This window comes from Dipodomys ordii, unplaced genomic scaffold, assembly GCF_000151885.1.
Source record: "Dipodomys ordii isolate 6190 unplaced genomic scaffold, Dord_2.0 Scaffold19, whole genome shotgun sequence".
Classification (NCBI taxonomy): Eukaryota; Metazoa; Chordata; class Mammalia; order Rodentia; family Heteromyidae; genus Dipodomys; species Dipodomys ordii.
In genome coordinates, this window is record NW_012267235.1 from 6,213,325 (window position 1) to 6,226,876 (window position 13,552).

General features: G+C 45.4%; 1 protein-coding gene across 1 annotated transcript in view; it reads right to left on the minus strand.

Annotated features, from left to right (window-relative positions):
• Myh13 (myosin, heavy chain 13, skeletal muscle) overlaps positions 1 to 13,552 on the minus strand; it is a 53,176-nt gene that overhangs the window by 22,194 nt on the left and 17,430 nt on the right. Inside the window, exons 17-27 of the mRNA XM_013013159.1 lie at positions 12,299 to 12,416; positions 11,441 to 11,564; positions 10,360 to 10,496; positions 8,772 to 9,027; positions 6,493 to 6,735; positions 5,786 to 5,962; positions 4,543 to 4,688; positions 4,342 to 4,432; positions 2,889 to 3,278; positions 976 to 1,102; positions 767 to 885 (exon numbers count right to left, since the gene is read on the minus strand). Coding sequence (XP_012868613.1) covers positions 767 to 885; positions 976 to 1,102; positions 2,889 to 3,278; positions 4,342 to 4,432; positions 4,543 to 4,688; positions 5,786 to 5,962; positions 6,493 to 6,735; positions 8,772 to 9,027; positions 10,360 to 10,496; positions 11,441 to 11,564; positions 12,299 to 12,416 — 1,928 coding nt within the window. The remainder of the gene's footprint in view (positions 1 to 766; positions 886 to 975; positions 1,103 to 2,888; positions 3,279 to 4,341; positions 4,433 to 4,542; positions 4,689 to 5,785; positions 5,963 to 6,492; positions 6,736 to 8,771; positions 9,028 to 10,359; positions 10,497 to 11,440; positions 11,565 to 12,298; positions 12,417 to 13,552) is intronic.

Consider the following 13,552-nt stretch of genomic DNA (forward strand, 5'->3'; position numbering starts at 1 on the left):
TCGTTTTTTTTTTTTTGGAAGATTGTCTTGTAACTCATAGCCAGTGTACAGCAACCACAGAATTCCATTCATGCATTTTTTTTTTTGTCTGTCATGGGACCTGAACTCTGGGCCTAGGCACTGTCCCTCAACTCTTCGGCTCAAGGCTAGTGCTCTACCACTTGAGCCACAGCACCACTTCCTGCTTTTTTCTGCTTATGTGGTGCTGAGGAATCAAAACCAGGGCCTTGTGCATAGAAGGCAAGCACTCTACCACTGAGCCACCTTCCCAGCCCCCCACTCATGCAGTTTTGAGAACCCTTAAATTCCTATTCCAATGATTGAATATATATTCTTGGCATTTCCTGAGTTTTTATGGTGTGTGCTGGTGCTATACCTGCTAGGTGCTACTACAGTGGGCCGACATAATTTCTGGATACAAACATCTGATTTCATAAAGAAGAAAGAGGAAAGCATTCCAAGTTGTGGGGCTGGTTGGCTTGACTGAGATGGACAGTCTAGTACTTTGATGGGGAAGAGAGGCTCTGAGCTGAAGAGCAAACTTCTCAGACCATCTTGTAAGGACAGAGGTACCAAGAGGAAAGGCACCCTGGTGGATTCCTAGTCCTGAGAAAGAAGATCCAGTGCCAAGGGCCTCTATGTACAGGCTCTTCCCGCTCTACGAGGCCTAGACAGGAAGCTCCAGACTTCTCCATGTGTCCAATTGCATTATTTGGCCTCTCATATTCTCTCTAACTCTACCATTTCCCCAAAGAGGCATCCTCACCTTGGTCTCTTCCTCTAGTTGCCTCTTAAGCTCCTCCAGTTGCTGGGTGAGGGCCTGCTTGCTTTTAGTTAGCTGTGAGATCAGAGACTCCTTCTCTTCCACTTGGTGGCTCAGTTCCCCTACCAAAAATTTATGGTCCATCAGCCTTGCTGGTCTACAACCTCCTGGACCAGCCTGGCTGGACCTTAGACCCTGGCCCATATCCTTACCATTTTGGGTCTGGAGTCTTGCCTTCTGCATGTTCAAATCATGGATTATCTGGGTCTGTTGGTCATCCTTAGCTTTGATTTCATTAAACTGATCTTCCACAGACCGGCACATTCTTTCTATATTACTCTTAAAAGAAAAAAAAGAAAATGTCTTCATGAATGGGAAAAATGGGTTCCCGGAGTACAATATGGAACTGGACAGTTTGACAGTGTGGCTTTTTGTTAGGTTGGCTTAAAAAATCATAACCAGCTGGGTGCCAGTGGCTCATGTCTGTAACCCTAGCTACTCAGGAGGCTGAGATCTGAGGATCACAGTTTGAAGCCAGCCTGGGCAGAAAAGCCCTTGAGAGACTCTTATCTCCAATTAAGCACTTAAAACCCAGAAGTGGAGCACTAGCCTTGAGCAAAAGCGCTCAGGGACAGTTCCCAGGCCCTGAGTTCAAGCCCCAAAAATGACAAGAATAAAAGTTATAACCATACATAACTTGAGGATAGGAATGAGATGGGGAAAGAAAAGTCAAGAACGACATTGATCAAGATGCATTGGACTCATAAGTTGACTACTGGAATTGAAGTGCAACTACTTAATAAAAAATTGTAATCATTTCGGATTTGTTTTATTTTGATTTGTGATTGCTACTTAATTATGAATAGCTTAGAGCAACAGCTTGTGGTTGGTTAAGTATTTAATATTTGTAAACAAACCTCTGAAGAGATACCACTCAAAAGAACCCTAGTGAGCCAGGGACTGGTGGCTCACACCTGTAAATCTAGCTATTCAGGAGGCTGAGATCTGAGGATCACAGTTCAAAGTCATCCCAGGCAGGAAAGTTCATGAGACTCTTATCTCCAATAAACCACTCAGAAAACTGGAAGTAGTGTGGTGGCTCAAGTGGTAGAACGCTAACCTTGAGCTGAAGAACTGAGGGACAGTGCCCAGGCCCAGAGTTCAAGCCCCACAACCAAAAAAAAAAAAAAAGAAAAGAAAAAGAAAAAGAAATGTACTCGTTACCTGACTTATAAAAGGGTAACCTCTCTGTACCATACCTTAATAATAACAATACATTCATATTTTAAAAATAATCAAGAAAAGAAAACAGAGCAGAAAGCAATGTTGGAGGTGGAGAGGCTGTGAGGAGGGCTGGCTAGAGACTTAACTGGGTGAGTGATGCTGGAATTTCTTCTAACTCAACCAACCCTGAGACATAGTAGAGAGAGAGGAAGAAAGAGAGGGCTGAGCAGTGGTAGGCGCCTCAGTGGGAGGCTACTAAGTCATGATGGTACCACCTCAGGAAAGGATGAATCTGGTCTCTTGAGGCTGAGTTAATTGTTGCAGGAATGAATTGTGGGCTAAGAAGATCATCCATGGATAGAATTCGCTCTGGTATATTCCAGATAGACTGGAAGCTTTTTCTGTAATGCAACCTAGAGTGGCAGCATGTCATTGTCTGAGCTTGCACGGTAAGGGTCTCAACGTGTGTGTCACCTCAAAATGCTTGCGATGACACGATATCCCCAGTGAAATGCTGGGAAGTGGGGGCTTGGGGAGGTGATTAGGTCTTGACGATTCAGCCTTTGCAGAGAGTCACAGTCTGTACAGAAGATGGGCACTAGCCCCCTACCCCTGATGCTATGGGCAGACATAGCATCAAGCTGCCATCTTGGAAGCACAGTTTGGGTCCCTCAGCAGACACAAAATCTAGATCCTGGATTTCCCAGCCTCCCAGACTGTTGTTTGGAATTTACCCAGTCTTAAAGTCTTTTGCTACTGCATCTCCCCAAGATGGATAAGATGAATGTGAGGACTTGGGAGGGAGGAGGGGCTCAGTGCAGACCATGCAATGAGTGTAGAAGCATCAAGTTCCACACGCTCAGGGGCTCCCCATGGCCAACAGAAAGGGGTGAGTCTGTACCTTGGACTTGGAGACTGTTTCAATGTTGCTGGCCATGTCGTCGATCTCCATCTTCAGCTCGCTCTTCTCCTTCTCCAGCTTTTGCTTGACCCTCTGCAGGTTGTCGATCTGCTCCCCAAGCTCGGCCATACTGTCTGCATGCTTCTTCCTCAGGGTGGCGGCTGTGGCTTCATGCTGCAGGGTGGCCTCCTCCAGGTCCCTGCGCATTTTCTGGAACTCAGCCTCCCGCTTCTTGTTCATCTCGATCTGGGCAGAAGTGGCTCCACTGGCTTCTTCTAGCCGATCGCTGATCTCCTCCAGTTCCCTGGCCAGGTCAGAGCGCTGCTTCTCAATCTTGGCTCGGAGCGTGTGTTCTGCTTCAATTTCTTCTTCCAGCTCTTCTGTGCGAGCCTGAAAGGTCAATGGATCAGGGAGGTCATCAAGCAAAGAGCAGCCCACTTGTGGAGGGACTAGGTGATGAGGGCTGGGGGGCAGGCAGCACAAGGTTAAGAGTAACATTGAATCAGTGAGAAAACTCTTAGGTTGGAAATAATCTGTGTCCATCATGGGGGAATGGTCAAGTCAACTGGATGGAGGACTTGCTCTAGAAATCCATGAAGCAGTTTCATTCTGATGCATAACTCCCTGGCATAGCTCTGCAGATGTGTTGATAAATTAAAGGAACAAAGTGTACAATGATATGTTTAGTATGGTAATATTTATGCTAACATACGAAGAAACAAGAACAAAATTATCTATCTATCTATATCTACCTATCTATCTATCATCTATCACCTGTATTTTCTTTGAGTCTTAAATGTACTTGTAAATACATAGCAAAAGTTCTGGAAGGATCCATAAACAGGGGAAATTGATTGTTCTTTCTGAGAAGACTAGAAGGGTATTAGGCTTAGGGATAGTGGTCAGTCACCTTTATTGACAATATTTAGCCTTACTGATAGTATTTTGTCTCTTTTCAAGGAGATATGTTTATGTGTTACCAATAAAGTTAGTGTATTATTTTTTAAAGAGAGGGAAAAGCCAGGCATGATGCTTGTCTATGGTGCCAGCTACTGTGGTAGGTGAGGCAGAAAGATTTTCTGGAGCCCAGGAGTTCAAAATCCAGGCAGAGCAGCACAGTGAGACCCTGTCTCAAAAACCAAGCCAAGCAACAAAACCAACCAAAAAAGCAAAAAGCATAGAGAAAAGGATAGGACATTCTCTCTAGCTCCAATAGATGGAATAGAAATGTTCAAGAAACAAAGGGAGAGTTGGGTATGGTGGTTCATGAGTGTCATCCAAGGACTTGGGAAGGATGAGTCAGGAAGATCAAGAGTTTGAAGCCAGCCTGAGCTATGAAGGGGGACTTTGTCTACAAACATGTAGACACATAAACCAGACAAGAGAGAGCCAGAGAAGAGCAAGCAGTATACTGGCACACAGACGTCCCTCACTAGGCAGGGCTGGCACTTGCCTGTAATTCTTTAATCTTCTTCTGCAACTGCAAACTCTGAACTTGTTCATCGTCGATTTTAGTTTGCAATTGACTGATTTCAAACTCCTTCCTGAAAAGAGATTAACCACCAAAAATCAAAGGACACAAACTATCACCCTTTGAAGTGCAAACAAGATGGCTTCCGGGCTCAAAGGGAGAGGCAGAAAACGCAACACCCACTTCTTTAATTTCTCTTCCACTTGCTGCTTGTCATTTTCTAGGTCCATTATGGATTCCTGGGAGATTTTCAAGTCTCCTTCCAGCTTCCTCTTCACCCTTTCCAGATCGGCCCGAAGTTTTTTCTCCTGCTCCAAGCTTCCCTCCAGCTGGAAAGACATGGGCAATAAGACATGGGAACCCATTGGGAAAGCAAGCTGGACCCCCTTCAGCCCTTAGAGCCATACACCTGCCCAAGGCTTCAGGGCTACATAGTCAGAGGTTATCCCTGGAAGGAAGCAAGTCTTCCCTTCTTTGCCTTCTTCTCTTTTCTAGCAAAGCCCCTGGAGAGTGGGGAGTCTAGATCCCTTGGGTGTCTCCTGGTGCCTCTTTTGGCTGATTCCTAGTTGGCCTGTCCAGGTCACATTTCTGGTGGTGGAAGGTCAACACCCATAGACTAGTGCTTTTACCCAGACAGGAATACACAGTGGGAAGGGCAATGCCAACAGGTCTACCTTCCCTGCCATCACTCTTCCCTTCTCACAGTAGAAACCATGGGGAGATTTAGGCAAGGAGTTGTTCACATGTCAGTGTGTGTCCATGTGAGCACAGGGAAAGCAAAGTGTGTGAACGAAGCATACCTACTCTGGCCTCAGGAAGATTAGAGATGTAGAAAAATTCTAGCCACAGTAACGCATAAAATCAGATTACCTCCAACAAGGATCTTACACCAAGAATGAGAGTGTACCACGATGGAGACACAAGGCCACATATGAAGTATTATTATTATTCTTGTATTGCATTATATTATATTGTTTTGTTTTGGCAACACCCAACATCAAACCCAGAGCCTTGTACACGCTGCTCAAGCATTCTACCACTGAACTGGAGCCAGATCTTCATTGTATTAGAACACAGTAGGAGATTTGGGAATCCCCATAACCTGCAGGCATATGTTAATTATAATAATGATGATGCTATATTTTACTGAAAATGTCAATTGATCTGTGGTGAATATGTATTGGTGTGTTGTGTGCCTGTTGTTTTAGGGTGCATAACTGCTGCCCACTGGGTGTTGAGTGTCCCTTGGAACCCTCTCCTCCCCCCCCCCCTACAGGTAGAGCTGCTTGCATCCCTTTTTCTCAGGTGGAAGCTGAGATTTTAAAAATCAGTCACCCTGCTTATCACCACATTTGGGATCGGGGATTGGCTGAGATCTGAACTCTGGACTCTGGTTCCAGAATCGGAACTCTTCAGCTCTCCTTACATCATCTGTTTGCTGTTCGAGCTTGACGTTGATTTTGATTAGGCCATTGACTTTGTCTTCTTCAACCTGCAGGTCATCTAGGGTCTGCTGATGGGCTTCCTGCAGGGCTTTCTTCTCCTTGGTCAGTTTGGAAATGTTTTCCTCAAGGGCTGTCATTTCTTCAGAAAGGTTCTTTACCTGGGAGGACATCAGCACCAATGTTATATTGAAACATTTAGGCCAGGAACTTCCAACAACAAAATAATATTTCTTTTTTTTCTTTTTTCTTTTTTTTTGGTTGGTTGTGGGGCTTGGACTCTGGGCTTGGGCGCTGTCCCTGTGTTCTTCAGCTCAAGGCTAGTGTTCTACCACTTGAGCCACAGCGCCACTTCTGGTTTTCTAGTGGTTTATTGGAAATAAGAGTCTCACAGACTTTCCTGCCAGGGCTGGCTTTGAACCACGATCTTTAGATCTCAGCCTCCTGAGTAGCTAGGATTACAGGTGTGAGCTACTGGCGCCTGGCTCAAAATATTTCTATCTTGCTCTATTAGATCTTTACTTTGGAATTGGTAACCTCTAAAGTTTTCCTTCTTCCTTTTTATCTTTTCCTCCCTCCCTCCTTCCCTTCTGCTTTCTTTCTGCCTCTCACTTCTAGGTGGTGCTGGGTTGAGGAGGCTCCTGCACCCATCTTCCTTGGTACATAGCCTGTGGGATTCTCAAGTGCCCACCTTGTTTTCTGTGGCGTGCTTCTCCTTCTCCACTTTGGTCAGGGTCAGCTCCAGGTCATCAATATCTCTTTTGAGAGAGGAACACTTGTCTTCCAAATTCCTCTTCTTGGCCACCAGCTCAGAATTGATCTCTTCCTCCTCTTCCAGCCTCTCGTTCAGCTCCTTGACTTTTGCTTCCAGCTGGATCTTGCTCTTGATAAGCCCCTCACATCGCTCCTCGGCATCCATCAGATTTTCTGTTTCCTGCAAGAACCAGGATGCTGTACATTTCAATCAGCTCCTTAAGAAACCCCTAAAAGCCTATTGCCTGGACCTAACCCAAGAAGGACAAAAGTCCAGCATCTAAGCCTCCACCTTTGCTGAATTTGCCTATTGGATTATATCATTTTTCTGGTTCTACCACCAGCTAACAAACAAACCATTCACTCTGTGTCAAGCTAAACTGACTTGTATTTGCAAAACATGGCTACCTTATATAACTTTTAACAGAAAAAAGCTGCCTCAACCTTCAAAACAAGACATTATAAGCACACAAGAAGTCTGGTGCTGGACACTCACTCCTGTCATCCTAACTACTCAGGTAGCTGAGATCTGAGGATTGCAGTTTCAAGCCAGCCTGGGCAGAAAATCTGTGAAATTCTTATCTCCAATTAACCAGCAAAAAGCCAGAAGTGGAAGTGTGGCTCAAGTGCTAGAGCACTAGCCTTGAGTGAAAAAGCCCCATGACAGTGCAAGGCCCTGAGTTCAAGCCCCAGGACAGACACCAAACACACACAAACACACACACACTCACACACTCACACACACACACACACAGATGAACAAATGAGCAAGTAAATGAATTAGTGCCAGAAGAATTATAGTGAATCTCTAGGGCAAGACCAAAACTAGTAAATCCTTTTCTTTCAGTAAATCAAACCATCTTTCCCTGTTAAAAATATGTTCAGAACTGGCCATACCTTGCTGGGAAATTGCTGTGATGAGACTGGGTAAAACTTTTATAAACCTAAGCCATGTGCTAAAGATCAATATGCATTAAATCCTTTGATTCCCCAACACCCACATCAGTGAGTGCTATTGCTCTGCCCACTTTACAGATGAGAAAACCAAGACACAGAGGCAAGTGACTTGTCTTGTAGGCACACAGCTCCTATACGGAGGACCACACACCCAGCAATCTGGTTTCATATTTGTCCCCTTGCCCACCATGTCTGGAAAAGAGTGAAGTGAGGAGAAAATGTTTTGGGCATGTAGCAAAAAGGTAAGTAAATATGAAGAAGTTTATGTAGATGGGGAAATTAAAAATTCCTTAACTCCAAGAAATGAGAGGGTAGAAGAATGCTGTGCCCTGCTGGTGTAGTTTTGTTTCTCCTATTAATTAAGAAGTACATTCTTGCCTAGCGTTGGTGGCTCACACCTGTAATTCTAGCAACTCAGGAGACTGAGGTCTGAAGATCATGGTTCAAAGCCCACTTGTGTAGGAAGTCTGTGAGATGCTTATCTCCGATAAATACCAAGAAAGTTGAAAGTGGAGCTGTGGCTCAAGTTGTAGAGTGCTAACCTTGTACACAAAAGAAAAAAAACTCAAAAGCCAGATGCTGGTAGTTCATACTTGTAACCCTAACTACTCAGGAGGCTCAGATCTGAAGATCTAGTTCAAAGTCAGTCTGGGAAGAGAAGTCTATAAGACTCTTATCTTCAGTTAGCCACCAAAAAGCCAGTAGTGGCACTATGGCTCAAGTGGTAGAACACTAATCTTGATCATAAAAGCTCAGTTCAAGCCCCAGAACCAGCACACACAAAAACATTTTCAGAAACATTGTTGAGTATAATTATAGTATTGAACATCACATGGAAGAACTACTTTCTCTGTTTTTGGATTGGGTTATTTAATTTGAATGATTTATTTTTGTTGATAGAACTTATTTTTTAAAAAGACTTGGTGAACTTGTGACAGCTATGGATTAGGATAAAACACAGACATTTCTCATATCCACAGTAAAATATGTTTAACTCTGCTAGGGAAGACAGGGAGAAATGAAAGTCCACACAAGTTTACTCTGCAGATCTGATTTTGGTCCACTTAGTTTCAGGGAAGCCAGAGCCAGCCCTCCTTCTATGAAGAGGGTCATACTGCAATATGCTGTATAACCACATGGTGTCACCACTGTTGCTTGAATAGACACACCTTTGTGGGGGGTGGGGGGGGTCCTCTCTCTTCCTCATTTTTGGTCCTTTCAGAGTCTTAGGTTTTGTATCTTCAGAACAAAGGTACTTACAGACTGGACCTGCAACTGGAGATCATTCTTTTCCTGTAGCAGAGAGACCATTTTCTCTTCTAGCTCCTTCCGGCGAGCCTCAGATCTGGCCAGATCCTCCTTAGCCTTTTCGAAGTCTTCCTTCATGGTGGCCATCTCCTTCTCTGCCTCTGCACTCTTCAGCAAGGGCTTGATCTTGAAGAACAGGTTCATCCAGGGCCAGTGCTTGACGTTCATGAAAGAGCGGATGTTGTACTGGATGCAGAAGATGGACTCCCTGTGCACCCGTTAAGATTTGGATTAACAGACCACGGAAGGTTTAGCTAATCCCCCCAATCCCACCCCCATAGGTGCTGGAACCTTCCTTTCCAGCCTATGTTACTGCTTGCTCCCTTCCCAATACTACACAGAGTTCCACATTTATACAACTCATTACAAAATTTATGGGATACCTGAAACCTAGTTTCAATTTTCCCTAACCTAGCCCCTTCTTGGGGATTTCCTCCCCCACCAAGTTTGTGTTGGTTTCACCAAACACCATTGGCTTCGTGAAGCTAAAGGTTGGAGGTATTCCTAACCCTCAATGGGGGACCCCAGTTCTGCTTTCTTAGAAATCCCCACACATAACTAGTTGTCAATGTTGCTATTCCTTCTCCACCAAGAACTGGTGGTTTATGCCTGTAATCCCAGATGCTCAGGAACCTGAGATATGAGGATTATGGTTCATGGCCAGTTGGATGGAAGAATCCCTGAGACTCTAATCTCCAAATAACCAGCACAAGGCCATAAGGGGAGCTGAGACTCAAGTGGCAGAGCACTAGCCTTGAGTGAAAAAGCTAAGGCCATGAGTTCAAGTTCCAGTATGGGTGTGCATGTGCACACACACACCTACACACATACATACATGCACGCACACATACACACAGAGTCTTTGAGATTCCTCTATGCTACTCTGTTCTGTCTCATGCACGTTCTAATTTAGGTTCTTGTCACCTCTCATTTGCATTTCTGTTAGAAATCTTCTTCCTCCTCACCCCTCAAGTTAACTTTCCCCCAAGCTGCCAGAGTGACCTTATGCCATTACTGGTCTCTTACATGCTCCCCAGGGCTCCCCATTCACCAGAGACAGTCTGGGTTCCTCAAGATGATGCACAGAGTCTTCCAATGCCCACATTTTACCCCATACCACAAGTAACTGTGATCTTATTATCACCCTCACCTTCAGATCAGCTTGTTACAGATCATGCAAAGTTTCTTTCAGGAAGCTATTCTTGGCTGCTGACCCCTCCATCCCACCACTCAACCATCTGGGTTGAGGATTTGTTTGCCCCAGGCCTTTGTGCCTTTGACTGCAACCTTATCATTGCAGTTATTAAAATTTGCCATGTATGCAAATGTGAAGAGAGCTTTGTGAGCCACTTTAAGGTAGGGCTTATTTCTGTGTCCCTAATTTCAAGCAGATTATCCAGCACAGGACTTCGGCTCAATAAACATTAGAGGAATAAATGGATGAAGAATGAATGATAGGATCCCCAGACTAGAAGCAGGAAGTGACCACGGGCAGCTCAGTAAAGAGGGTGGGGGGGAGTGGGGGGAGATTCTGTATCACCTTCTCTCCATCATCTTCTTGAACTCCACCCGCATCAGGTAACCCCTGCACAAGGCCTGTGTGCGTGTCATCAGGGTCACCAGCTTCTCGTCCCTCATCTCCTCCAAAAGTCCCAGGAGCCCAGCTTTGAAGAACACCTGCGTGAAAGGAGAAATGGGTCCTGCTTGGTCCCCAGTAGGTGCTCCATCGGCTCTCACGGGAGCCTCTTTCTACCCAATCCTAGGTCAAGTCTCCAAGCACTGAATTGGACCAGCAGCAACCAAGCTCCCAGAATCCACTTCCCAGCTGATCTTCTCTTTGCACTTGCACATCTTGGACCGCAAGGCAGCCTGTGGTAAAGCAGGCTCTAGACCCATCTACCCATGTGGTTGAGTTCCTACAGACTCACATAGAAGGCAAAGACAAATCCCGATGATAACCACAGAGCAATTACGCCAGGTTAGGAGAAAGTCACAGATGCCTCCTTTTATCTCTGTCCCACCCTGAATCCCATTGTCTATGCTGTTCTGAGCAGCAGAACATCTCCCCTCTCCCCACCCATGACATCCAAGGAAACAGTCCTGCCTGGACTCTAGACTGGAAATCCTAGTTTGCCTCACTCTTGGGAGTCTGGCCAGGATTGGAACATGGCTTTTGGCACTCACTGGTCCTTACCTGATTTATGGACCTGCCTCGCCCAGGAACTCAGTTAGGTAGGGTCCGTCCTTACTACCATCATCCCTATGTCACCAGTGAGAAGATGATTAATTATATCTGGAAGGCTATTTTTGACAAGGGCATTCACATGCACTCAGGAACTGGTTGGTTTGGGTGGTTATGATTATTCTTCCTGTACTGTTCCTAGAGTCCCTTTTTAAAAAACCAAAACAAAACTTTGTTCTCTTCTCTAAAGAATCCTCTCTCTATGGATGTCTCTTCTGGAACACTCGAATTGCCCATTGCTTTCTTCTCAGCCACTTAAAGAGCCAGATCCCTCTCCACCCAGCTGTAGAGCTCCCTTTATCTGAGCTTCCAGATGAGGGATGGTCAGGTTGATGGAGGAGGAAGGAGCCCCTCATCTTCCTCTGACAAGCCTTCTCACCTTGGTGTGGCCAAAGCGGAACTGCTCTCGGTCCACGTCGATGGAGTTCAGCAGCTTCTCGGAAGCGTTCTTGCTGTCGATGAACTGCCCTTCTGGGATGGCACTGGCATTGAGGATCCGGTACCTGAGGAGAAGGGGTACCTTTTTTAAGTGGATTCAACCTCCCAGAATGTCCTGATATCAGCACCTTCTAGAAACTTCTCCTGCACTAGCCTTAGGAGGAAGCAGAATTCTGCACAGTACAGCTGGTCTGGATGCAATCCAAGGATGGGTTCTAGCTAGGCAAGGAGGCCTAGAGAGGAGAGATGCGAGAAGGAAGAAAGTCCAGCCAGTGTATACATACATGGTTGGGCTTTTGCTATTAGAGGAAATGGCTCTAATCTGACTTGGAAGAGCCCTGAAGTCAGCTGTGATTTATGCCTCTAGAGGGCACTCTCTCCTTCTACCCAGGTCAAGGCCGCAAGGACTCCTCACAAGATGGTATCTTAGAAGAGAGGTAGTCCAAGACAGCAGATCTCAACTTGGCTCCCATGGGGGACATAGGACACTGTCTGAGACATTCTTTTTAGCCTCTCAGCTTGGGGGTGAGTGGTATGGTTTGGTACCAGAATTATCCATTCCTACACATCCATCAAATCAGAACTGACACATCTTCATAGCTGGGCTACAGGGCTTGGCCACTGGCCTTGGAACCACACTGGGCTGGCTTAGCACTTACTTTGGACATGGGGTCATCCTTCCAGCAAATGAAGAAGTCTACAGAAACCCTGGGAGATAGGTGAGCCCACCAACCACCCAGGCCAGGTGAGCCTTGGCTGTCCTCAACAGGAGAAAGATGTTTAAGAGAAGGGGGCTCACCGTTGCTTGAAGTCTGCGTAGAGGATCCGACTGGGGAACCCCTTCCTGCAGATCCGGATGCCCTCGAGAACCCCGTTACAGCGCAGCTGGTGCATGACCAAATAGTGGTCCATTACACCTGGGGAGAGATGCCAGGAGTCCATGTCTCTGGCTTACCCAACTTTTTTATTTTTTATCATTGATGACTTGATGCATCAAAACCCCCGGATTTGAATGGAAAGAGTTAGTACCAGATGAAATCCCACAGAGGAAAGAATCCTAACCTCCTTAGGGAGGCTGAATCGCATTTAACTATAAGAATGAATGAAAGCCAGCATTTGGATCTTTACCCTACTGGTGGCCCTGGGTTCTAGCAAGGCTACAAGAGAGGGCAGACGGAATAGGCAGTAGGCATTATCCCGTTAGATAACCTGAGATGGCTTCCTGTTTCTTCTTAAGGATAGGGATACTTTAGTGCCTTTTGTGGAAAGCATCCTATTCTGGAAAGCAGAGGGTTATGGGAAGCTGGGTCTGGGTCTGAGACTCTTCTGTGTAAGGGAATAAGGGGAGGTACTGTGGTGATATGATGTCTTCTTCTTTGGGGATCCCTGTGTTTCTGAGGAGAGGGGCAAGTAAGGCTGGCTTTTGTCTTAACCTTGTGAAAACTTTGAGAATGCTCATGAGCTTCCCTGGTTGATGTGAGGGAAGCTCATCATATAACCATACAACGTTCAAAGCTTTGGCTTGCACTGTCCAATACAGCAACTTGGACCCACAGGAGGCTGCTTACATTTGAATTCATCAACAGTACAAATTCAATTTCTTTGTTTCCCTGGGTACATCTCATACAAACAGTGGCTACCATATAGAATAGGGTAGATGTATACCAGTTCCATCATTTGCCAGAGTTCTAGTGGATAGAAAGTCCCTGAAGAAAATCTGGTTAAGGCTAAGGAGAAAATGGACTAGAAACCCACAGAATGTTGTAGAGAGAACCTTCGAGGTCATCTGGATCCTCCTGCCTTCAAGACACTCTGGAAAGTTATAGACTGAACATGTCTCTGTATGTACACATATACTCTCTGTATCTTGGCTATGAGATCATTCTCATAGTGGGTCAGAGAGAATATAACACATTCAATTGCATTGTGATTTCAGAATAAACAATACAAATATGTTTTAGTGAACATATTTCAAACATTGCCTGATTGATATACTTACTGAGCAAGTTTTTTTCTGTTTTACCTAAAGATGTAATTTAACATGCATCTGGTA